Raw genomic sequence first — 23,972 nt, forward strand, 5'->3', positions numbered from 1 at the left:
AAGCCAAAAAGAACACTCATCAATCTTCATATCATATCGTCATCCTCTGCTCTATCATTAATCAACTTTCAACAATGCCACCAAACACCACCACCACCACCACCACCACCACCACCACATAACCACCACCACCACCACCACCATACTCCGATCAACCACCACATGAAGAAGCTCTTGAGCCCAAGTGGATCTGGGTCTCGAGACCCACTAACCACCCTCAGCCGCCGCCTCAGAAACAACTCACCGGCAATGTTTCCCGCCAAAAAAAGATCCAGTTTTGAAAACCCAGAACCATCTTCACCTAAAGTCACCTGCATTGGTCAAGTGAGAGTCAGAAGTAAAAAGAAAAAACAAGCCAACAAAAAGCTCACATCTTTATCAAGAAAACACAGTTCCAGTAACATTGAACATCATACCCTTAATGGGTTTCCTTCAAAACGCCACAAGATTAAAGAAAGTTCAAGTCTTGGGTCAAACGAAAGAAAATGGGTTCATTTTCCGGTGACTGTTTGTGATGCTTTAAGAGCTTTTGGATCGGAGTTCACTTGCCTGTTTCCTTGCCGGACTGAAAGAGGTGGTAAAAGAGACATTGAAGAAGAACAAGAACAAGAAGATAATGATGTTGATGTTGATGATGAAAGTTATTGGAAGTCAAGAAGACATGTGTTTGAAGATTTACAGATAGTAGATGATAGAGTTGAAGGTGATGATAATGAAGCTAGAGTGAGTGTTTGTGTGCCACCTAAGAATGCTTTGTTGTTGATGAGATGTAGATCTGATCCCATGAAAGTTGAAGCTCTTGGTAATAGATCTTGGGAGCCAAGTGTTGAGAAAACTGATGAACTTTTTGATGATGAAGATCAAGTTGAAGATGATTTGGATAATAATAATCTTGAAAATCTTGAAGTGGGTAAGAAAAAAGTTTTGATTTTGCATCAAGATCAAGAAAATATGCAAAAATATAAAGTGGGTCAAGATCAAGATTATCATAATGTGCAAAAATATGAAGTGGGTCAAGCTCAAAAACTTGATTATATGCAAAAATATGAAGTGTGTCAAGATCAAGAACATGAAAATTTGCAAAAATATGAAGTGGTTCAAGATCAAAAACTTGATTATATGCAAAAATATGAAGTGGGTCAAGATCAAAAACTTGATTATATGCAAAAATATGAAGTGGGTCAAGATCAAAATCATCATAATGTGCAAAAATATGAAGTGGGTCAAGATCAAAAACTTGATTATGTGCAAAAATATGAAGTGGGTCAAGATCAAAATCATGATTATGTGCAAAAATATGAAGTGGGTCAAGATCAAAAACTAGATTATATGCAAAAATATGAAGTGGGCCAAGATCAAGAAGTTGCTAATATGCAAAAATATGAAGTGGGTCAAGTTCAAGATCATGTAAAAGTGCAAAAACATGAAGAAAGTTTCAATCTTGAGTCATTATTTGAAGAAAAAATGAATCAAGATTATCTAATTCAAGAAACCCATAAACAAGAGGTTAAAGATGATAAAGAGAGTGAAAGCAAGTTGCCGGAGTGTTTATTAATGATGTTATATGAACCCAAGTTATCAATGGAGGTATCAAAAGAAACATGGGTTTGCCGGAAAGACTTCATCCGGCGGCAGTCCAGTAGAAAAAAACCACCGCCGGCGCCGGCGCCGGAGATTAAACCTGACGGCGGAGATGAGTCAAGTGGTGGTGCTAGTAATGCTGATAATATTAATGAGGTGATGAGGGTGGCTGACGGTGGTTTTCCGGCAGTGTTACGGCAGCCGGCGCGGTCGTCGTGTTCATTTCCGGCGGCGCCGTCGATGGCTATGGTGATTGAGCAGAAGCTGGCGAATGCGGTGGGTTATGAGCCGTTTGTGCTGACAAGGTGTAAGTCGGAGCCGATGAAGACGGCTGCGGCTAAGCTGCTACAAGAGAGTTGTGTTTTGGAGAATAGGAAGCTGGGTTTGGAACGGCTGAGCCGGGTTGGGTTTGGTGTCGGCGCGGCTGGGGTAGGGTTTTGAGGTGTACATTCACTACTTTTTTAATTGTTTTATGATTATTTAGTACGGATTATGTGTCGGTAATATACTACTTTGGATTGGAAGGAGGGTTGAGATCGGGACCGTACCCGTATCTATACCCGTACCTGTACCCGAAAGTACCCGTACCTAAAATCAGTAAATCTTGGTACCCATACCCGTACCCGAATTATAAGGTACGGGTACAGGTATTTTGGGTATGGTACTCGCTTTGGTACCTCTTTGTTCTTTTTTTTAAATCTCCACTAAACTCGGTATCGGTAACGGTACAATACCGACAATCAATTATCTATAATACCAAAACCGTAATACCACAACCAAAACATAATACCAAAACTAAAAATGAAACAAATCAGCCATGATATAAAATCCATTCCCTTTTCCTTTTCTTAGTTTATTGCTTTCTCAATTTCTATATAAAAACAATAGTGAAAGTTAATATATGTTATTTAATTGGGCCCTATTTAATTATATATACAATTACACATACATGAAATAAATATATACGAAAATACAATATATGAATATACACATATAAATTGAGAATGAACTTATTCAACTAATATATATTATGTTTTGAAAATCTCGCATGAAAGTTTAGTAATAAGTGTTGGAAACCTAATAAAAGCCTCTACATATTCTAAATGGGTACCGGTATCCGTACTTGTACCCGTACCTGTACCCCTACCTATAATCAGTAAATTTGCGTACCCCATACCCGTACCCAATTGACACGTACAGGTACGGGTACTGAACAGGTACGGGTACGAGTATTTAGGAAAAAAAGCTCATCCCTAATTGAAAGTAGCAAATGCGTTTTTAGATATCGGGCAAATAAAGTTTGTTTAGTTATAGAACATGAATTTGAGGTCTTGAGTCTTGCATGAAATGTTTTTGTTAAGGATTTAAGGTTGGTGGAGCTTTAACTACCGTGGTGTTTTTCTAAGTTTTACTTCATTTGGACTTGTATGTGTTAATTCCATACTGCATAACTAAACTAGAGCAAAGCTTAGACTCGTTTAAAGTACTACAAGTACACTTGCTTGATAAACTAGCCGAGTCTAAGATTGAAAAAAGTTTTAATGAGCCGAGCTTGCTTAAAAATAGAGCTCGAAACGAGCCGAACTTGAGTTTGAGATCAAGCCTGAGCCTAGTTGAGTTCGGCGGCTCGCTTATAGCTTTACAACTACAAAACAAATGAACAATAAATGGTGGTTTGTTGATGAGACCAAAGTCAAGGGTTGATATTAGGCATGTAAACGAACCAAACCTACGGTGAACGGACATGAGCAAAAGGCATGTGTTCATTTAAAATAAAAGAACGAATATGAACACGTATTTCATTGGTATTCGTAAAAGCTTGTTTATTTTCGCCTTTTAATGAAACTTTGAATAAATCATCTACTTAATGTTTACTATTTGTTCATTTAATTTGTTCATTTATGTTCGTTTATCTTTGTTCAATTATGTTCGTGAACTTTCGTTAAGATTTTAAATGAGCGAATATAAACGAACAAAGGGACATGTTTATATTTTAAATGAATATGAATATGAACATAAATATTTGTTCAATAAATGTTCGTGCTCACTCGATTCGTTTGTAGACCTAGTTGGTATAGTCACTCATACCAGCCTTTGCTTTGAACCAGACACCTACAATTACAAAACCAACTTTTTATTATACCATGGACCCTCGACCTAAACTATTTGGGCTACGTGTCACAATGTCTATTTGGGCTCTATGCTTGGGTTCATTATTGTTCATATACTGTCTGGCCCATTAGCCTTAACCTTATCTACTTTTCCTCGTATAAAAAAATAAAATAAAAATAATAATTTGCTCAGGGTTGGTTTTGTTCGGGCCCAATGCACTCGGGATGGTGTTCTCGAGATAGTGTAAATTTATCTGTTTTTGTTAGAAAGTGAAGGTAGTTATTCTATTAGAAAGTTTGAGCCCCCCGGTCCCACCGACCTTTTTTGTTTAAACTTCGTTATTGTTCATAGTCAAACTCTTATTCAAGCATGCCGGAAGGAAATTGTCTAACGCCACCGATGGTCATGACCATTGACAAGTTGGCTTACATGACTTCAACCAAAGCCACTTGCCTCATGTCTCAATCCGTTAGAAAGTCTTGTCTTCATTTTTTATAATGTGTGTTTATTAATTTATATAAATTTAACTTATCTTGAACATATGTTACAAATAATGCCCCTCTTTAATTTGATCTTTAACGTTCTGGACCTCGGTAGTTATGAACAACATTAAATGTTTTCAGGCATTGAGCAATAAACAAATAATCTTTCTTGCATGGGATATGTTAGTTTATGATGAACACCTCAATCATAAAATTTAATGTTCGGTCAACTTATGGTTAGCTAAATGGATTTAGAAAAAGTTTTGTGTGTTATATGTTTAGAAGGGATATTAATCAACATTACGAACATTTATTCTTGTTAAACATATGATGGTAAGCTCGATTTGCATGATCTTGTTGGTTATCAGTATAGCGACTGGATTCCATAAGTATTTCAGTTACGTAAAAGGAATGACAAAGAAACATGTCAGCCCCAAGCCTGTTATTGTATATTTGATCATGTTGAAGATGGAATGAAGTTTCCATCCACAACGGTTTTAGAAGTTTGTTTATATTAATAAAAAAAATAATGAAATTACCTAGTAATTTCTTAATCGTATAAACTTCTATAGTCATGTCAGAAAAAAAAAATCATCGTTACATAACCGGGTGTTGCAATATGGTAGTGTATCACTATTTTGTCATACAGTAAACATATAACATTTTCATCTTGTATAATAATAATAATAATAATGATAATAATAAACCTTTTATGATACATGAAAACACACAAATAATTAGTTTAGAAACAATAAATAGAGAGTAAAATATAGCCAGCCCTACACCTGCTTTATTTATATTTGTATAAATTAGTCAAGTCAAACACTGATGCATGAACAATATTGACATTAAATACGTTGGGCCAAGTTAATTACAATCAAGTGTCATAACTCATATCAGTAGCATTTCACTATGATATACTTACTATATAGTATATTAAATATATATACTAATGTACATAAACTTGATGATCAATAGTTAGGAACTTAGGATTTTATAATTTAACACTTCAAAACACAATTAATCGTCAAGGCTTAAATCTTGTCAACATCAAAAGTTTTCACGAGAATGATCAAAACAGACACTAGAATAATGTAAAACCATGTAATGAAATACCACATAAGTTATCATATATGATCAAGTATTTATAGAATTATCATTTCGATATATATCTTTTTATGATAATATATCTACAATAAAGTATATTCTATTGATACCTACAATCTCACCATCAAACAAAAGCATTGCATTCTTTGGTCCCATAGATGATGGCTTTAAAGTTTCAAGACATGTCACCAAACATTTGTCTACCAAATAGGTTAATCATATTACATATGTACATGTACAATATCACATTAACTTTTTTTTATGAAATAGTATTAAAAAGGTAGTAAAACTGTAAAACATACAACTGAGACACATAAAACAAACACTAATGGATTAAAAATTCTAACACATTTGCATGGCAAAACAACTATATTTCAACATGAATGTCATGAGACAATTTTACATAGCACAACAATTTCATGCAACATTAGAATGATTGAGTCGACTCGAGTGGTATACCTTGAATTATATCTAAAGTATTTATCTCAACCCGAAAAGTCCAAGATCAGAACTCATCATAGAACCAGGAGTATACATCTCATCGACTTCGTAAATTTGCTCCCCAAAACGATATAAATTGTTCTCATCTTCTTCCAAACTCATAGATGAACTCCGAGCTTCCTCACCACATAAAGAGATCGAAAAATCCATGGGAGATCGATGGTTGTTGTTGTTGTAATGTTTATGTTGTCGTGTTGTTCAGCTTGAACTTTATTGAGTTCTGCTTTGAGCTGTTCAACTTCCTTTTGAAGTTGAACAGTCTCAACTAAAGTGACCTTCAATTGGAGCTGGAGCATGTTGTAACCATGCCCCAGACTCTGGTTCTTCCACCGCGCCCTTTTGTTTTGATACCAAATGGCTATTTGTCTTGGTGGGATACCGAGCATACGTGAAAGCTGTTGTTTTCGCTCCGGCTCAAGCTTTTTGGTTGAGTCAAAGTTTGATTCCAGAAGTCTCACTTGATCCTCAGTTAGTCTCTTGGTGGATCGTTTATGTTGTTTTTGTGGGGTGGTTTTCTGGTTATGGAAAGTTGAGTGATTCATGATTATTGTAGTTTTAGGGTGGGGTGGGGTGGGGTGGTGATGTTGGGTTTGAGTGTGTGATGGTTGTTTTTATTTATGGAAGGAGGTAGGGTCCTACAACTGCAAGTATTTGGTGGCCTTGGGCATATGGAAAACTTAGAAGTTTAATTAGTTTATCATGTGTATTTTTCTAAATTATAGCTGAGAATTTCTATCGAGTTTGACAACTTGCAAGTCGCAAGGAGCCCAAACTAGTTACAAAAGCTTACATCAAAACAAAACAAACGAACGAACACACAAATAAATAGACACGCCATATGCCAAGTGCCACCATATCAGATATCATGTTTGTGTTTATGAACCTAGCTATGTGGAACAATCAATCATAACAGATATTTAGACATGCTAGTTTTCTCATAAAAATACAGACATGTGACAGATTTTAACTAGTATTTGTGCTCATGTGTTGTGTCCCGTGACATCAGACGGGAAACCCTCTATAATAAAATATATGTTACAAAGTTTCTAAGTTATAACTGTACTTGGGTCTTCTTTTATAAAAACTATTTTAGATTGCCAAGTCACATGTAAAAATTTGTTTTCAACCAAAGGGTAAAATATGAGTTCCATTGAATTTAAAAAAATTATTTATAATTCTAACTTCTATATATATATGTGTGATCCAGAAGTCAACCAATGGTTGGGCATAGAATGGTGGTTTATTGATAAAATAAAGTTTTTAAACACCTGAGTTTGTAAAGACGGTTTAAGTTTTCCGTACAATATAGATTAAAAAGAAATTAATCGTTAAGAAGAAATTGTGATCCAATAGCCAAACCAAAAATAATATTACTTCAAATATCAAGTACCAAGTGGTTAATATAATAAGGCCAACCTCCACCACCCACCACACTCACCGGAAACACTAACATCCCTCCTCACCACCACCAAAACCCTCACCCACCACGCAGCCGCCATCCGCCACCTCCACCACACCCACCCACTCATCAACTTCAAACTCCAACGCTCTTACTCCACACACAACCACATTAACAAATCCATCACTCTCTTCAACCTCACACCAAACCCCAAAGTCTTCTTCTACACCAACATCATCCACTCACACTCCATCCACAATCTCCACCTTCACAAGACTCATCTTTACACCCAAATGTTATTAAACAGCATAAACCCTAACGAACACACATTCTCATCTCTGTTAACGGGTTATGGATTAAACCCGGGTAAACAGCTTCATACCCACATAATCAAAATGGGTTTTACTAATAATATCCATGTGAGTACCGGCTTACTCAATCTTTATGCAAAAAATAATGATTTGGTTTATGCACGCCAAGTGTTTGATAAAATGCCTGAGAGAAGTTTGGTTTCGTTGACGGCTATGGTAACCGGGTACGCGAAGCACGGGGAGCTTGTTAAAGCGCGGGCATTGTTCGATACGATGACGGAGCGAGATTCGGTGTGTTGGAATGTGATGATTGGTGCGTACGCGAAGTACGGGAAGCCGGTGGATGCGTTGGCGTTGTTTCGGGAGATGTTGAGTGTGGAGATTAGACCGGATGAGGTTACGTTGGTTGCGGGTCTTTCGGCTTGTGGGCAGATTGGGACAATCGAGTCGGGTAGATGGATTCATTCGTATATTCGAAATAATAATATTCGTATGAATGTGCATTTAGGTACCGCGTTAATCGACATGTATGGCAAATGTGGTAGCTTAAACGACGCGTTATTAATCTTTAACAGTCTCAAGAATAAAGATGTTATCGCTTACAACGCGATGATCACAGCTTACGCGATGCACGGGTTGTCTCAAGAAGCCTTGGTGTTATTTAGCAGCATGTGTAATATGCATACTATGAACACAAAACTTACTAATGTTACATTCGTTGGAATATTAAACGCGTGTGCTCATTCGGGTTTGGTGTCAATCGGAAAGGGTATATTCCTTTCAATGAAAACAAAACACAAAACCGAGCCAAAGATCGAGCATTACGGATGCATAGTTAACCTTCTCGGTCGAGCTGGTTATCTTGAACAAGCATATGAGGTTGTCACAAACATGAATATCGACCCTGACCCGGTAATATGGGGAACGTTACTCGACTCGTGCACATTGCATAAAAACGTTGATCTTGCAGAACGGATCGTTAAGTTTTTGGTAGACCGTAATCTTGCAAATTCGGGAACGTATGTACTTCTGTCTAACTTATACGCTGCCACGTCGGACTGGGACGGGGTGGGACGGATGCGGGCCATGATGAAGGACCACGGCGTGGAGAAAGAACCCCGGTGTAGCGCGATTGAAGTGGATAACACGGTGCATGAGTTTGTTGCGGGGGATATGAAGCACCCGAAAAGTGAAAAGATTTATATGATGTTGGAGGAGGTTAACGGGTGGCTTAAGGATTATGGTTACGTTCCAAAGACGGATGTTGTGTTGCATGATTTTGGGACGAGGGAAAGAGCGCGTTCGTTGGAAGTTCATAGTGAGAAACTTGCTATCGCGTTTGGGCTTATTAGTACGAAAGCGGGGAGTGAAGTTAAGATTGTGAAGAATCTTAGGATTTGTTTGGATTGTCATGAGGTGATGAAACTGGTATCGAAGATCACGGGGCGTAGGATTAACGTTAGAGATCGAAATCGGTTTCATCTGTTTGAAGATGGTTCATGCTCTTGTGGGGATTACTGGTGATATTGTAATGAAGGTTGTTTTAGGACTAGAAAGAGTTGTAAATTGTGTTGCCAAACTCTATATACATGCATATATGTGTTACCCATGGAGCAATTAAACCATTTAACAAAACCAATTGTTAACCAGTTTAATCTATATATCTTTTAAAGATGGGTTATTTACAAACCAGTTATGAGAAATGAATCTCAATTTATTACATTTTTGCTTATTGCAACACTCTTAGTTTAAGGAGAAAGTATAGTTATAAAATCCCTATAAACTATTAATTACATTTTAGCTGTTAGAATTAATTATCATTTTACCTATAATAGTAACATACATGTAATATAACTTATTTTAAGACCAACACAATTATTAATTTGACTTTCAACTTGTGACATAACAATATAATTAAGTATCATAATATACGCACACCACTATTAATTTGGTGCTATACGTCTAGGGCCGTAAACGAGTCGAGTCGAGCCAGAGTATACTCGAGCTCGAACTTAATCGAGTTGGCTCTAGCTCAGTTCGTTTTCGTTATCGAGCTGAAAAATCAAGCTCGAGTCGGGCTCCTTTAATTTTTTTTAACTTTTTTATTTTACAAATTTTGATATATAAAAGTCAAAAATTATAATTTTAACATACATATTATATAAAACTTAAACAAGAGAATTTATAACTTTATATGTTTTATTTTAGTTATTCTTTTATAATGTTTAGGTATCGATCGGCATAATATATGTATAACTTTTATTTATTTATTTCCTGGTATGCTATTATTATATATAGATATTAAAATTTAGGGTTTAATCTAAACGAGCCAACGAGCCGAGCCAAGACAGAGCCACGAGCCGAGCTAACGAGTCGAGCCGAGCTGACCCTTGCTCGAGCTTGGCTCGTTTAGAAATCGAGCCAAGTCGATCTTAGCTCATTTAGAATAGAGCTCTTTTTGAGCTATTTTCGAGCGAGCCGCAAGCCACAGGCTTTTTTAACAGCCTATATACGTCCATTTAAAAGTTAAATGTCTAGAGTTAAACGCTCACTTACATATCTACACGAGTATTTCACTGCCCATTTACATGATTAGACGATCGTGTTTAATTGAAACCTTCAAAACTCAAAACTGATCATCCTTTTAAAAGTTGATAGTTTTGACTTAACAAGTTTTTTTGTTTTTTTTTGTTTTTGTTTTTGTTTTTTTTGTTTTGCAATAAAACACATTATAAAAAGCTCAGCAAGTAGATACGAACATAATTACTATAGAAAACATCAAAACATACACAAGAAACAAGACCACACACAAAAAAACAAAAAAACAATTGTTTAGCAATTCCCATTTGGATCTATGTTTTTAACCTAACTAAAAAGAACAGTATGATTTTGTCCAAAATAGTATCACCCGAACCACTGTATCGTTTATGATCTTTCACAACACCCAACAAGTTAAGTTTTTTACAAATATAAAGTTGTTAAACTACATATCTTTTCTAAAATAAAATTTAAAAAAAAACATATATGTTCTAAGTTTTAACTTTTATCTTTTTTTGGATCGTGAATTTGCTTATGTGTTAGGCCATTACACTCTCTAATTTGAAGAGTCTCGTTGCTTCACTCTGGCTAGACTATGTTGACTTAACCGGTCCACGTTGGCTTCAAGAGTTTGGCTTGGGCGTTACCGGGAAACCATATTGTCGGTTGCCACTTGTCAGTAGCTGTGTCGTCACAAAAGTAGAATTGTCTAACTCATGTAACACATGGTGGTACTAAACCCCGGATGGACTCAGAATTCGAACTGAAAGCCTCGCATAATTCATCGCTCAAATCTTTCATTTTCCAATTAATATCCACCCAAAACGACATAAATAGTACCGGAACTTTGGTATTCTCCCACTATGATGCAAGTGAGGGATGTTCTAACTATTATCTAAGGGTGCAGACGAGTCGAGCTGCTCGCGAGCTACTCGAGATCGGCTCGTTAAAAAGCTCTCTAAATCGAGCTCGAGCTTCACTTATCTAGCTCGAGCCGGGTCGCTAGCCTAAACAAACTTGTCATTTATATAATTTTTTTAAAATATATAGTTAAGAACTATTAATTAATATATATAATGTCATGAAAAAATAAATAAAAATAACTAAATAATATATATTATTTTATACATAAAATATTATAATAAAAACAATTATAATTATATACAAAATAAATGATAAATAGTAAATGAGCCGAATAAACTCGAGCTTAAAAATCTATCTACCCACAACACGAGCTCGAGGTTTGAAAAACCTTTGTTTTTAACCATCCACAAACCCAACGAACCCAGCAAAACACAAAATGGCATTCTCGGCAAACCCCTTATCTCTAAGCGTCCCGGACCCCATTTTCGAGTCCTGGCTCCGCGACAGCGGCTACTTAGAAATCCTAGACCAACGCACCACCGATCTCCACCGCATCACCACCACCACCAATTCCAATTCAAACTCCAACTCCACACCAACCAACCCACCCACCACCACCGGCTTCTATCTATCTAACGTCATCACACACATCGGAATCCTACTCTCTTTAATAACAATTAACCCGTTCTCCAAACTAACTAACCAAGACTTCTCTCACGATACTCCCCCATGGACGTTAGGGTTTATTGGATACTCCGATTCGTACTCGTTTCCGTCGTCTCGGGCTCAGGCGAGAATGAGAGTTACGGAGAATAATAAGAGATATTGCAGAAATTATTTTACTTTGTTTATCGTCTTCTTCGCCTGCTCGCTGTATGTATATACCTTTATTATTATTATTATTATTATTATTTTAACCGGCTCTTGTACCATGTAAGATGGAACATTTTGGGTGTAAACGAGCCAAGCTCAAGTAGGCTGCTCGTTTTGAGCTTTTTTTTATGAGCTGTATTTTCAACATCTGGCTCGGCTCATTTATTATTTATTAATTAATTTGTATATTTGTTTAATTACTTTTATATATTTTGAGAAAAAGAACAAAACTTAAACGAGCCTAAGCTTGGCTCGAGCTCGTGTAGTATGTTAAATGAGCTAAAGCTCGGCTTGAGCTCGGTTGTGCATTGTGAATTAATACAAAGAAGTCAAACGTTAAATTACACAAGGCTCGTTAAGGATCGATGAGCCTCAACAAGCTTCCCAAACGAGGCTTGAGTTCGGGCTTGATAACTAAACAGCTTTGTTGAGGCTCGAGCTCAGGCTTGATAACTAAACAAGCTTTATTGAGTCTCGAGCTAGGGCTCGATAACTAAGCGAGCTTTATTTGAGGCTCGAGTTCGGGCTTGATAACTAAACGTGCTTTATATGAGGCTCGAGCTCGGGCTCGATAACTAAGCGTGCTTTATTTGAGGCTCGAGTTTGGGCTTGATAACTGAATGAGCTTTATACGAGCCTCGAGCTTGAAAACGTTCGGATTGTTTCAAGCTTTTGATCAAACTGAGGTTGAGTAGCTCGGCTCATTTGCACCCATACTTCCATCCAATAGAGGGTTAATTCATAGAGAGAAACTGGGGCAGTGGGCTCAATACTAAACCCATACTTACTATAGGTTCTAATAATACATTTGCTGATGATGTTTAGGTATCAAATTCCAATTGCGCTCGTTGGTTTGGTATTTAGTTTGGCACTTTGGGATCTGTACACATACTGTGTGAAACGATGGGGGTTAGATAATCATCCTGTTACCCGAGAATGTTTGCTTCGACTGTTACAATGCGGTTAGTTTTCATATCCAGAGTCATATGTTCATATGTTATTTCCCAGTTTGCTTGAGGTTGATCTTGTTATCTTAGAGGCTGCAAAGTGGATTTTATATTTTTTGCATTTGCTGGAACATTTTTGCTTTTCTGCGCTAGGGTACCAACTAGGGATTAATTGGGATTAATCGGATTGGAATTTCATATGCATTTTTTCAAAATTATATATGTATATACACATACAAAAAAAGTTTATAGATATTTTTTAAAAAATAAATATAATTTTTCAAATACTTCTAACATTTTTGATCAATTTTGACAGATATTTGACTGGTACTGATTTTAGGTGCTGCTTAGGTGTAATTAAGTCGGTAGCCCACCGATTTCCAATTAATAGGCCTTTAATAGCGATTTTTCACGCTGTCAAGAACTAAATTAGTATCTAATGAAATCTTACTGGTTTTGGAATTTCAGCTACTGCAGTTATTATATTCGTGTGCAATGTTCAAACTGCAGTCATATATGCTCTCGCAGTTAGCTATGCAGGTCAGTCGAACCATCTTATTTGATCATTTTTGCCTTTACTTTTTTTATATTATACTTTTCTAAAGTATGTAATTTTTGTAGTGATGATGTTGCATGCTTCGTTCCGGAAGCTGACTCCTATCAAGCAACCTACAAAAGGGAAATAGAAACAGAAATATTTGCATAGATCTGAACACAAATGTGATATAAGTTATAGGGGCGAACGATGGTTCGCGCAGGCAGAGTTAATTAAGGCAGGTATCAGTAGTCTTCTGATGTAATCAAATTTGATTAATATGTTTACACCACATATTTTTTTTTATCTGAGTTATGTTTGAGGTGCCTTGTGGTGATTTTGTATAAAGTTCGAGAAAGCGTAATTGATTTGACTCACTTTATTCGTAACACTTTCACGTGCTATAAGTTTTACGTACTTGTTTTAAGTTTTACAATACGTATTGCAAATAATCTTTACAATTTCATTGTGCAAGTTTGAGATGTTCACTCTTCATTGCCGAAAAAACATCTTTCAGTCTGACTTTATAATCTATGAACATGTTTGCATTTTTCCGCAATTCCTATTGTAACATCGCCAATGCCATTCAAGTTAGCAAGTTTTTCATCTTTTAGCATGTCGTCAGTATACATGTCTGTCATGCAAATGCGTACATATTACTTTTCCGGTTATTTTCATATGGATAGAGTATAGATATCGTCATATCAACAACGTTAAGGCAACCAAACTTTTAATAATGTTGATGGTGAAGTTGTGTCTTTATCTTTTGGAACGTCATATCGACAACGTTATAAATTCATTGATACTATATTGCACTTCATTTTAGGCAATCCGCTCCTCGTCAACCTGGTATTATGATACTATATTGCATTCCATTAAAGTTAGGGATACTTGAATTATTTTAGTTCAAAATAATTATTAACCAAAGTCATAATCTGCCACAAAATGTCCATTTTATCCCAATGCTTAGCGAAAACATATAAAAGAAATAATGATCTAAAAGCAGTTTTCAAAATGATCTCTTAGCATTAAGTTTAAAGCCTACAAAGAACATGCACGAATCACGATCACCACCCGCAACCCGAGCATATGTTACAACAATATTTCACTACGAAGGGGAAATTTACTGTCCGACAAAAAGAATATAAGTTGCTATCTCCTCTTCTTGCTATTTACATTTATAATAAATAATTAATAATAAACAGAAAACTCTGTGAAAGGCATAACTATAATCAACAATATGATCCCTGTCTAAGTTGAGTTGAGATCTCGCGATGCTTGACCATTCCATCTGCACAATAAAAAGAATGGTTCGAGTTAATCAGTACTCACATAATAATGACGATGGGCAAATCAGTAAATTCACTAGTTCTGAACCAAAAAGAGGAAAATTGTTCACAAACCTTGAAAGCAAGAATCTTGCAAGCGGGCCTAAGTTGGCATTTGACTGAGCCTCTGTGTTCTGTTGCTTTTTGTTATCCGCTTCCGCGTTCGCATTTTCTGGCTCTGTTACCTTTTTACCCTTTGAGAATCCACGTATCGCGACCTCTTGCAGATCCTTCAATGATGGTTCCTTTGAACTGAAAAGTATTTTCATAAAAATTTTTTTTTACAAAATAATAATAATAATAATAATTCAAGTACCTTGCTAACCGATGAAGCATCCTGGTGACAAGAAACTCACAAGATCCAGGCTTTGCGTATTCCAAATCCGTCAATGAATTTATAACCGAACGAACCATAGATGCTTCTGAATCATCTGAAACTGCCTAAAATGACATACAATCTCAAAATAAATTACGGATTCACCCTTGATGTTTCCAGATTATATTACTTGAGTTGATGTTAGTTTAACCATCACCTCTTTCAATGAAGGGACTATGAGAACCGACAGTGGAGCGGACGCTGACAGTGCAGATGACCTGGCACTTTCATCTTCATCGCTACTTGGTTGACGAGGTTTTGGAAATGCTTTTATGGCATCAAAATAGTCGCTTGAATGCCTGGGTTTATGATTGAAAATGTTTTTAGAGATATACAGTTTCAAACTTTCAATACATGACTCATTACAAGAAATCTTACACTGAAGAGTCGAAGCTATTTCTTGACTTCTCGATTTTCCTACTTTCTTGAACGTCTTTATTAACCTTGCTTGAACCCGACGACTTATCTTTTGCACGTTCTTTCTTCATTCCACCTTGAATTGCAACCTTTGCCTAACCATTACATACAGACAAATATATTAAATGAAGGTAAAATCATCATTCACAAATTTATCATATCATATCTAAAACATGTAACTTTTTCCTAATTACATACAGCCAAATATGTTAAATAATATGTTATCATAAAAAGTCCATGTAGTTTGTTAAAAGGGTAAAATAGTCATTTCAAGAATATAACAACCTCTGCTAGGTTTAATGCACTATCCTCGTGCGAAGCGGAAGATGTTTTTTCTTGAATTCCGAGTCTTGATTTTGGAGTGCGTGAAATATCCGAGTCGTCATGTTGACCACGGTAGACAAAAGTGCCACTGATTGAAGCATCATCAAGAGAGCTAAACGTACCGGTCGACTGTACATGCAATCAAAATTATAACAATAACCAAAAAGTTACATAACCTCAGCCATTAATATAATATAATAACATTACCATGCCACTTTGATCACTGAAAATGGATGGCGTTTGCGCTCTTGGGGATCTTACAACAACAGTTACCGTGCCATCCATAGACATAGCATCTTCATGATCTGACCCTGCGTAATCTCTTCTAGAAGGTTCTAAGAAGCGTCGGGTTCCACTATCCATATTTGTTTTGTGACTGTCAGTTTTTCTGTCTCTAATTTGAGGCGGTTTTACAGCGCTTCTAACTGTTCCCGTGCTCCCGGACCCACCTATGCTGAAATCCCATCCAGCATTTCTCTGAGTTCTACCCTGCACACTGTTTTTTAAAGTGCGGGTTGGTAAATACTTTAGGAACAAATGTAAATTCACATTCTAGGTATCCATCATATTCCACCTGGCGTGAACGGTTTCTTCACCCCGTGGTTCCCTTGTAACCTTTAAGGTATTAGTTCCTTCCCCAAAAGCTTTTGTACCATTTCTAGGCGCTTCCCCATCCTCCTTAATATGAAATTTTGGCCGCTCTCTGTCAAGACCGAAAGATGTTGTTAACATCCGTCTTCAAATGAAAAGAAAAAAATTGATACACACACGCATACAAACAAATCTATATAGGGTTGGGTTAAGCTAAAACTGAGATTTTGCCTAAAAAGCGTATAATATAATATTAGAAACTAACACACGGCGTTAGATTTTCTTTGTTTATTTGTTTTTTTTGTTTTGTTTTGTTTTTGTGATTATGGTGTCAGATTTTATTTTATTTTCACGTGGTGTCAGCGTATAACACCATGCCTAAAAATTTAAGACACCATGTATGAATTTCCTATTTACACTTTTTAGACAATCTCCTTTTTAGTGTAGCTGCATAACCCAAACCTATACACGCGCACACATATATAGAGGAGTGTTCAATGCAGAGGACAACGTTTTTGCAAGAACAAAAAGAATAAAATAAATCATTCATTTCAATGTTAAAATACAAGAAAATGGCTAATGCAATGTATTTTATCTCTTTTAGCATTCTAAAATGATACTTAAACAAAATTCGTTCATTTATAAAACCCCATGTGATACTTCCTACATATAACTAACACATGTGTGGATAAAAGTTAGGGGGGGGGGGGAAGCATATGAACAAATTAGTTTAATGGTAATTTTTAGGCATATAGCATAGGCATTTGTATGTAAAAAGTGAAAAAGCTTTTACAAATATGAGCCAATTTAGGTTTGTTCTTTTTGTTCTCGTAATAATTTAGCTGTCTCTAATGAACCTCTCACTTATACATGTGTGGGGGAAGGTTAACATACAAATGAAATTAACGTGCTAAACGTGAGAATCAAGCAGAGTAATTATATATACAAGTAGAGTAATTATGTAATTACATCATAGAGTAAATATGTAATTACTCTATGATGTAATTACATAATTACTCTACTTGATTCTCACGTTTAGCACATTAATTTCATTTGTATTTGATCCAAACCCTACATGTGCGTGTGTGTATTTAACAGCACTAAATAGTACCACCTGATTCTTTCCAAGAGTCTAGGATTCTTCCTTGCATTCTTGATAAACCGGTGTTTCAAAAGCTCCTTTGCACTTGGTCTCTGAAACATATTAAGTTGGCATTTTTCGAAATCTAAAGAAAATACTAAATACAATTACACAAGAGTGGTTAATAACATACCTCAGCAGGCACCTTCTTTAAACACAACGATACAAATTCTTTCATAGGACGGGAAAAATGTTCGTCTAACTGCAAGATGGCCATTAGAAAACGTTGACATCCTAATCTAAGTCAATTAAAAAAATAAATAAATAGTTTACCCAAGTTAATATATAATACATCATTTAAGAGAAACCGAGGACCTGGGGTGGATTTTCTCTAGGTATGATGAAAAGAACTCTCATTGGATGAAGATCAGCAAGCGGAGGCTCCCCTTTTGCCATCTCAATTGCAGTTATTCCTAAAGACCATATATCAGCCTGTATTGACCAAAGTCAAAGTCAATAAAACAGTCAACAAATTTGAGCAGTAAAAAGTAGCAAAGTGGAACCTTCTCATTATATCCGTCTGAATTCTGAATAACTTCTGGTGCCATCCAAAATGGTGTTCCTACAAACGTCTGTCACAAACAATCGTATCAGTTTCCAAATGAACACGAAAGGAGCACGTTTGTGTTCGTTTATTTAACTTTAACTGGACAAATGATCGAACACTAACAACTAAACAAACATGGTTTTTTATAGGAATTGATATGTTTTGGACTGTGATTAATTGGATTTAGAGAAGAATATGGAACGATAGAATTACTGGAAACTTGAAAGAAAAGTTACAGGATAATTCCAGGGTTATTCATGCCCTCTCTACATGCACATGTGCAGGAGCCATAACAACTAACAAACTTAATCCCCTCCCCCTAACAAGCATTATTCTCTATTACTTATACTACCCCCATATTACACTTAAGCCCCTTTAGCCACTATTAATATATCCTCCTTTGCCCCTTCTCGAATACACTTGTAACGACTTAGGCTTGTCGTTTGTAGTTAGCTGATTAATAAACGAATCAGTTTTCTTGTTATTGTTCATTAAGAAAATGAACATGTTTGTTAGTTTGCATTCGTTAACAATATAAACGAACGGTTCATGAATGCAAATGAAGGAACATAACTAAGCATAGATGATCGAACATAACTGAGCTAAAACTAGTTATAACTTACAAGTAATGTGAAAACAATATGTTGAGCCTAAAAAATTATTGATACCAAACTAAGTTGAAAAGGGCCATATATATTTCACGAAAATGTTAACAAACGTAAACTAACGAATCCAAACAGATGTTCACAAACATAAATGAAAAAATGAGTCATGTGTTCATGACTTCATGTTCGTTCGTTTTAAGTAAATGAACAGAAAATTTTGCTCATCTCCGTTCCTTTATTAAATAAACAAACTTCCCACCTATTAAAAGTATCAAAAACGGGGAAAAAACCATGCACGTGTTGGGTCATAAACGTAAAGTCGTAAAGTACCTTTCTTCTAGATATTGTTCTCGTTAATTGTGCCGACACGCCAAAGTCAGCAACCTATAAAAATGTCAACATATAAGCCCAAATAGATTACTATATTAATCACAGTTAATACAACCGAAAGTTAACAATGTACCTTGACGTCACCATTGGCAGTCAACAAAATGTTTGCAGCTGTCAATACAAAAACAGGGATATTTAAAAAAATATTATATCCATTTAAGAATTTAAAATTTTAGTACCTTTAATATCTCTGTGAATCTTTCCTTCTGTATGAAGATATTCAATTGCATGCAGCAAGTCGCGTAATATGCACGCGATTGACATTTCATCCAACGGATGATTTGGCTGAATCTGTGAAAGCAAATTCCAACAATTGTTCATTTTTTCAATTGATATAAAATGCAGATTAAATTTGTGAACTTAGTATAAATAACCTACTAGATCAGCAACAGAGCCACCAGCCATGTATTCCATTATTATGAATAGTTTTGTTTGGAGAAGATAAGACCCATAATATTCTGTAATATACGGAGACCGACATTGTTGCAAAACTGCTATTTCCTGAGAGTTATTCCAGTGAGAAACAAAACCATTTAATATTTAAAAACTTAATAGACGTGTAACAGGATTTGCACCTTTTGTATGTCTTCAATTTCATCCTCCCTGTACAAAATCAAGATCAAAGCTTTACTTACAATGATATAAGTGAGTAAAAAGATGAATTATAAAGACAAAAAAAGTTAAACAAAAACTCACGATTCTTCCAAATCAATAACTTTAATAGCAACTTCTTTGTTAATTTCCTTATCAAACCTGCAAATAAAAAAAAGTCTTACTATGGTTTTACACAAGTCAGCGGGTCAAATACATGATAATGTGTGACCTAAAACATAATAATCCAATGTTTATACATACATATGATTTACGCACATCAAGTGTTTGACGAAAGTCCTGATAAAAACACTATGCCCAATTCAAATATCCAATCAACTATAGCATCTTTCAATGGCTTTACACAAGTCAATAGTCAAACAATTGATAATGTGTAAAAACACAATAATCAAATGTTAATAAACGACATTAAGTATGCACACCAAGTGTTCGATAAAAATCCTAATATCAACACTAAGCTCAATCCAAATACTCAATCAACTATAGCATCTTTCAATGGCTTTACAGTTTACACAAGTCAACAGTCAAATACATAACAATGCATTACCTAAAACCCGATAATCAAATGTTTATTAAGTCCGCACACCAAGTGTTCGATAAAAATCCTGATTAATACATTCAATCAACTATAGCATCTTACAATAGTTTAACACAAGTCAACAGTCAAATACATAACAATGTGTAACCTAAAACATAATAATCAAATGTTTATACATGTACATTAAGTATGCACAGCAAGTGTTCGATAAAAATCCTGATATCAACACTATGCCCAGTCCAAATACTCAATCAACTATGGTTTCTCACAATTGTTATACACAAGTCAACAGTCAAATACATGACAATGCATTACCTAAAACCTGATAATCAAACGTTTATTAAGTCCGCACACCAAGTGTTCGATAAAAATCCTAATATCAACACTATGCCGAATCCATATATACAATCAAGTATAGTATCTTTCAATGGTTTTACACAAGTCAACAGTTAAACAATTGATGGTGTGTTAACTAAAATACGATAATCAAATGTTTATAAATGTACATTAAGTATGCACACCAAGTGTTCGATAAAAATCCCAATATCAACACTATGCCCACTTCAATTATTCAATCAACTACAGCATCTTTCAATGGTTTTACACAAGTCAACAGTCAAATACATGACAATGCATTACCCAAAACCCAAGTCCGCACACCAAGTGTTCGATAAAAATCCTAACATCAACACTAAGCCCAATCCAAATACTCAAATCAACTATAGCATATTACAATGGTTTTACAAAGTCAACAGTCATATACATAACAATGCATTACCTAAAACCCGATAATCAAACATTTTACTAAGTATGCACGCCAAGTGTTCGATAAAAATCCTGATATCAACACTATGCCCAATCCAAATACTCAATCAACTAAGGTCTCTCACAATGGTTAATACACTTATACAAAAGTCAACAGTCAAATACATAACAATGTGTAACCTAAAACCCGATAATCACACGCAAACTAACTGCGCACACCAAGTGTTCGACGAAAAACCCGAACCAAAAACTCGCAAAACCGAGTCTTTTGAAACTTGCCCTTTATAAACATCACCAAAAGAACCTCTCCCAATGAGTTCCAATTCACTGAATCGAGATCCAGCTGCCTCCATAATACCCGCTGCATCCGCCATGATTAATACTAAAGATCGCCGTAGTGATCAGCAATTGACCGATGGAATTGAAAGCGTAATGTGGATTGGAAATGAATTAAGGGTTTGAAAGATTAGGGTTTGTAATTGTGAAATGGGAATTGAAGCAGCAGTGAAATGGGGATCAAGATTGAAAGAAGGAAGAAAGAAACAAATGTAAAGGTGTCTGAATCCTTCTGTAATTATTATTATTATTATTATTATTATTATTATTATTTGGCAGGATTTGTTTCTGTAAAAATCTGTTATTTGGGGTACAAGGTAAAAAAAGTAAAAAACAGATACTGACAGATAGATAACATTAAAAGTCTCTGGGCTGGGCTTTATAGCAATTTTATCTTCATCTTTTTAACGACCAACAAAGTCCGACATCAGGGTACATGTATATTTGTTTACAAAAGGCTACTCATGCCCGTGATCATGGACTACTAGTGAACCACTTTAGAACCTGACCCGGTAGCAACCCAAAACTTTTGGGCCAAACTGGTTTCCAAACTGACCCAGCCTGGAGGTTCGTTATTTGTTCGGACTTTGAATAACTAAACCGGTTTAAGAGCAAAACTTATATGAAAGAAACGGGTGTTTTTTTTCTCAAACGGGTTTTTTTCCTCAAACTGGCTCAAGAACTGGCCCGAATCAGTTTGATATGTTTGAAGTTTGAACAATTTCCAAATCCCACCTAAGCAAGTTTTGACCACCTGTTGACTAAACTAGTTTTGTACACCTCTAGGGTAAACCACAGCTTAAGGCCAACTATGGTGAAAAAAAAAACCTTGCTTGCGGGTGACATTTTGTTATGAAAAAGACTCAAACACACGGTCTTGCATAAGGAAAATTATAAAGCTACCATTGGACAAGTTGGCCTTTAATTAATCTTATAGCACTTGTATATTATAAATATTCATGTGATACGTGGAAAATGTTTATATACATCCATATGAAAATGAAGTAAGGTTTTGGACTTCCAACTTTGGTCACAAAATTTTAAACGTCAAAACTTACTTTTAACTTTGGTCACAGAACTTTTAGACTTTTACCGTAACAAAATAAAACCAACATCAACCAAGTTCCCAAAGCGTCCTCGCTGTCGCTGCAACACACGGGTTTAGGATTTTTTTTGACGAGTTAGCTGACTACAACGTTAGTGTTCATTCACAAAGCAAGTCCTAGCCTCCGGCGGATCTCCAACTTGTTAAGGTTCAAAAGCAAAACAAATTTCTTTTGCGAAAGGGCCCTAATATCTGTTTTTTGCTTTAGGCCCCACAGGCCAACCTACTAAGTATAATGTTTACATAATAACCAAGTATAATGTTTTATGTTTAATTAATGTAAAAGTGTAAATTGTGTTGTACTTGTGTAAGTGAATTCTAAAATGGGCTTCTGTGCTGACCTGGGCCTGTTTAAACCACTCAATGGGCTAATATTTTCATTTACCTTTTTTTTTTTGAGTTTATGTTTTGAAGTGATAAATAGACTTAGTTTTTTATGTGACCAAAGCTCAATTCCTTCTCTCTACTATTTAGTTTTGGCGGTGCTATATGATGATAAGAGACTGAGCATCTGAGCAAGTAGATGTCGTTAACTATTAGATCCTTGAACTTAACGGTTTTTATCTCACCGCACTGTCATTCTGACAATTGTTTATGGCCGTTGGCGTTAAGTGAGAGTTTTTCTAAAATCAAAAGGCGAATGTAGCCCGTTATGATAAATTTATCCAGTAACTTATTTAAATGATTCGTTAACCATTTAAAATAATCACCATTGCATAGCACATATTGTTAGAAGACAACATTATTAAATTAGACAGAAAACAGGTTGGAACGTTATAATCAGAAGACAAGACAGAACTACAACTCTACAAGTCTATAAATATATCATTCCATTCTTCATAGTTTTAATCATCAAATGAATTATTAACAAGTTATAAAACACGGACCGTTATTATCGAAACACAAGTCAGACGAATAATATTATTTGGAACAGAAGTAAACCGGACCTACAAAGATACATTTGTGTGAAGACAATAAGATTCAAGTCTAAACCTTTATTGTATTATTAATAAATTGTTGTGTTACTTGATTACAAATAACCCCTATTTATAACCATACAATTACTTGTTAGATAAGAATAGGAGGAAAACTAACTCAATAACCCCCTAGGTTTGTAAGTACGACAACTAGGTCCCCGCACTTACGCAAGATTACACTAACAATCACCCCCTAATCTTGTGACACCGATGAAGCTTCGCATCTCGTTAAACTTCAACCGTGGCAACGCTTTTGTAAGGATGTCTGCTCTTTGTAAATCTCCACTGACATGCTCCACCTTGATTTGTTCTCTCTCGATGCACTCCCGAATGAAGTGATAACGAGTGTTGATGTGCTTGCTTCTCCCGTGAAAAACCGGGTTCTTCATCAAGGCAATAGCCGATGAATTATCCACCTTCAACGTCACGATCTCCTCCTTTTCTCCGGTCATCTCTGACAACAAACCCCGAAGCCATAAGGCTTGACATGCAGCTGATGTAGCTGCCATAAATTCAGCCTACATGATGATAACGCCACCGTTCCTTGTTTCTGAGAAACCCATGATATCGGTGATGTACCATAGTAGAAAATCAAACATGAGGTGCTCCGACCATCACCATATCCCGCATGACTACTATCACTATACCCGTGCAACATATTGTTTCTGCC

At 35.8% G+C, this 23,972-nt stretch overlaps 3 protein-coding genes and 2 pseudogenes across 4 annotated transcripts; 3 read left to right on the plus strand and 2 right to left on the minus strand.

The window, feature by feature from the left end:
• The first annotated feature begins 215 nt into the window (after positions 1-215).
• Positions 216-2,026, plus strand: LOC143536836 (uncharacterized). The gene has a single exon (XM_077030745.1). It carries the CDS (start codon positions 250-252, stop codon positions 2,020-2,022), a length of 1,773 nt encoding a protein of 590 aa, XP_076886860.1. The 5' UTR covers positions 216-249; the 3' UTR covers positions 2,023-2,026.
• Positions 2,027-5,473: 3,447 nt separating this feature from the next.
• LOC143536848 (homeobox-leucine zipper protein ATHB-52-like) lies at positions 5,474-6,394 on the minus strand (annotated as a pseudogene).
• Positions 6,395-7,000: 606 nt separating this feature from the next.
• LOC143535589 (pentatricopeptide repeat-containing protein ELI1, chloroplastic pseudogene) lies at positions 7,001-9,067 on the plus strand (annotated as a pseudogene).
• Positions 9,068-11,319: 2,252 nt separating this feature from the next.
• LOC143536858 (PRA1 family protein H-like) lies at positions 11,320-13,729 on the plus strand. The gene is made up of 4 exons (XM_077030763.1): positions 11,320-11,768; positions 12,594-12,730; positions 13,184-13,255; positions 13,337-13,729. Exons 1-4 carry the CDS (start codon positions 11,332-11,334, stop codon positions 13,399-13,401), a joined length of 711 nt encoding a protein of 236 aa, XP_076886878.1. The 5' UTR covers positions 11,320-11,331; the 3' UTR covers positions 13,402-13,729.
• A 444-nt stretch (positions 13,730-14,173) lies between these two features.
• On the minus strand, positions 14,174-21,753 carry LOC143538056 (uncharacterized). Of its 2 annotated transcripts, XM_077031703.1 has the most exons (19): positions 21,164-21,752; positions 19,666-19,722; positions 19,545-19,572; positions 19,348-19,470; positions 19,149-19,260; positions 19,043-19,080; positions 18,910-18,963; positions 17,931-17,999; positions 17,743-17,859; positions 17,561-17,629; positions 17,401-17,480; positions 16,270-16,398; positions 15,903-16,191; positions 15,657-15,824; positions 15,333-15,466; positions 15,112-15,253; positions 14,895-15,019; positions 14,654-14,830; positions 14,176-14,541 (listed from the first exon to the last, which is right to left on the minus strand). In XM_077031703.1, the coding sequence occupies exons 1-19, from the start codon at positions 21,256-21,258 to the stop codon at positions 14,502-14,504; spliced, it is 2,046 nt and encodes a 681-aa protein (XP_076887818.1). In that variant the 5' UTR covers positions 21,259-21,752; the 3' UTR covers positions 14,176-14,501. The 2 variants fall into 2 exon arrangements, with proteins under 2 accessions (XP_076887810.1, XP_076887818.1); XM_077031695.1 differs by having other exon boundaries at positions 14,174-14,830; positions 21,164-21,753.
• Between the last annotated feature and the right edge of the window lie 2,219 nt (positions 21,754-23,972).

This window comes from Bidens hawaiensis, unplaced genomic scaffold (genome assembly GCF_021521415.1).
Source record: "Bidens hawaiensis isolate Kalapana, Puna unplaced genomic scaffold, B.hawaiensis_p1.1 tig00000780_1, whole genome shotgun sequence".
NCBI classification, from domain to species: Eukaryota; Viridiplantae; Streptophyta; class Magnoliopsida; order Asterales; family Asteraceae; genus Bidens; species Bidens hawaiensis.

Bases quoted from the DNA above. Each gene is read 5' to 3' on its own strand.
- LOC143536858 (XM_077030763.1), top strand. From the start codon at position 11,332: ATGGCATTCTCGGCAAACCCCTTATCTCTAAGCGTCCCGGACCCCATT. The intron at 11,769-12,593 runs GTATGTATATAC...GATGATGTTTAG, and splicing joins GTCTTCTTCGCCTGCTCGCT to GTATCAAATTCCAATTGCGC. The intron at 12,731-13,183 runs GTTAGTTTTCAT...TTGGAATTTCAG, and splicing joins GCTTCGACTGTTACAATGCG to CTACTGCAGTTATTATATTC.
- LOC143536836 (XM_077030745.1), top strand. From the start codon at position 250: ATGTTTCCCGCCAAAAAAAGATCCAGTTTTGAAAACCCAGAACCATCT.
- LOC143538056 (XM_077031695.1), bottom strand. From the start codon at position 21,258: ATGGCGGATGCAGCGGGTATTATGGAGGCAGCTGGATCTCGATTCAGT. The intron at 19,081-19,148 runs GTACTAAAATTT...TTGTATTGACAG, and splicing joins GATTCACAGAGATATTAAAG to CTGCAAACATTTTGTTGACT. The intron at 18,964-19,042 runs GTACATTGTTAA...ACATTTTTATAG, and splicing joins CTGCCAATGGTGACGTCAAG to GTTGCTGACTTTGGCGTGTC.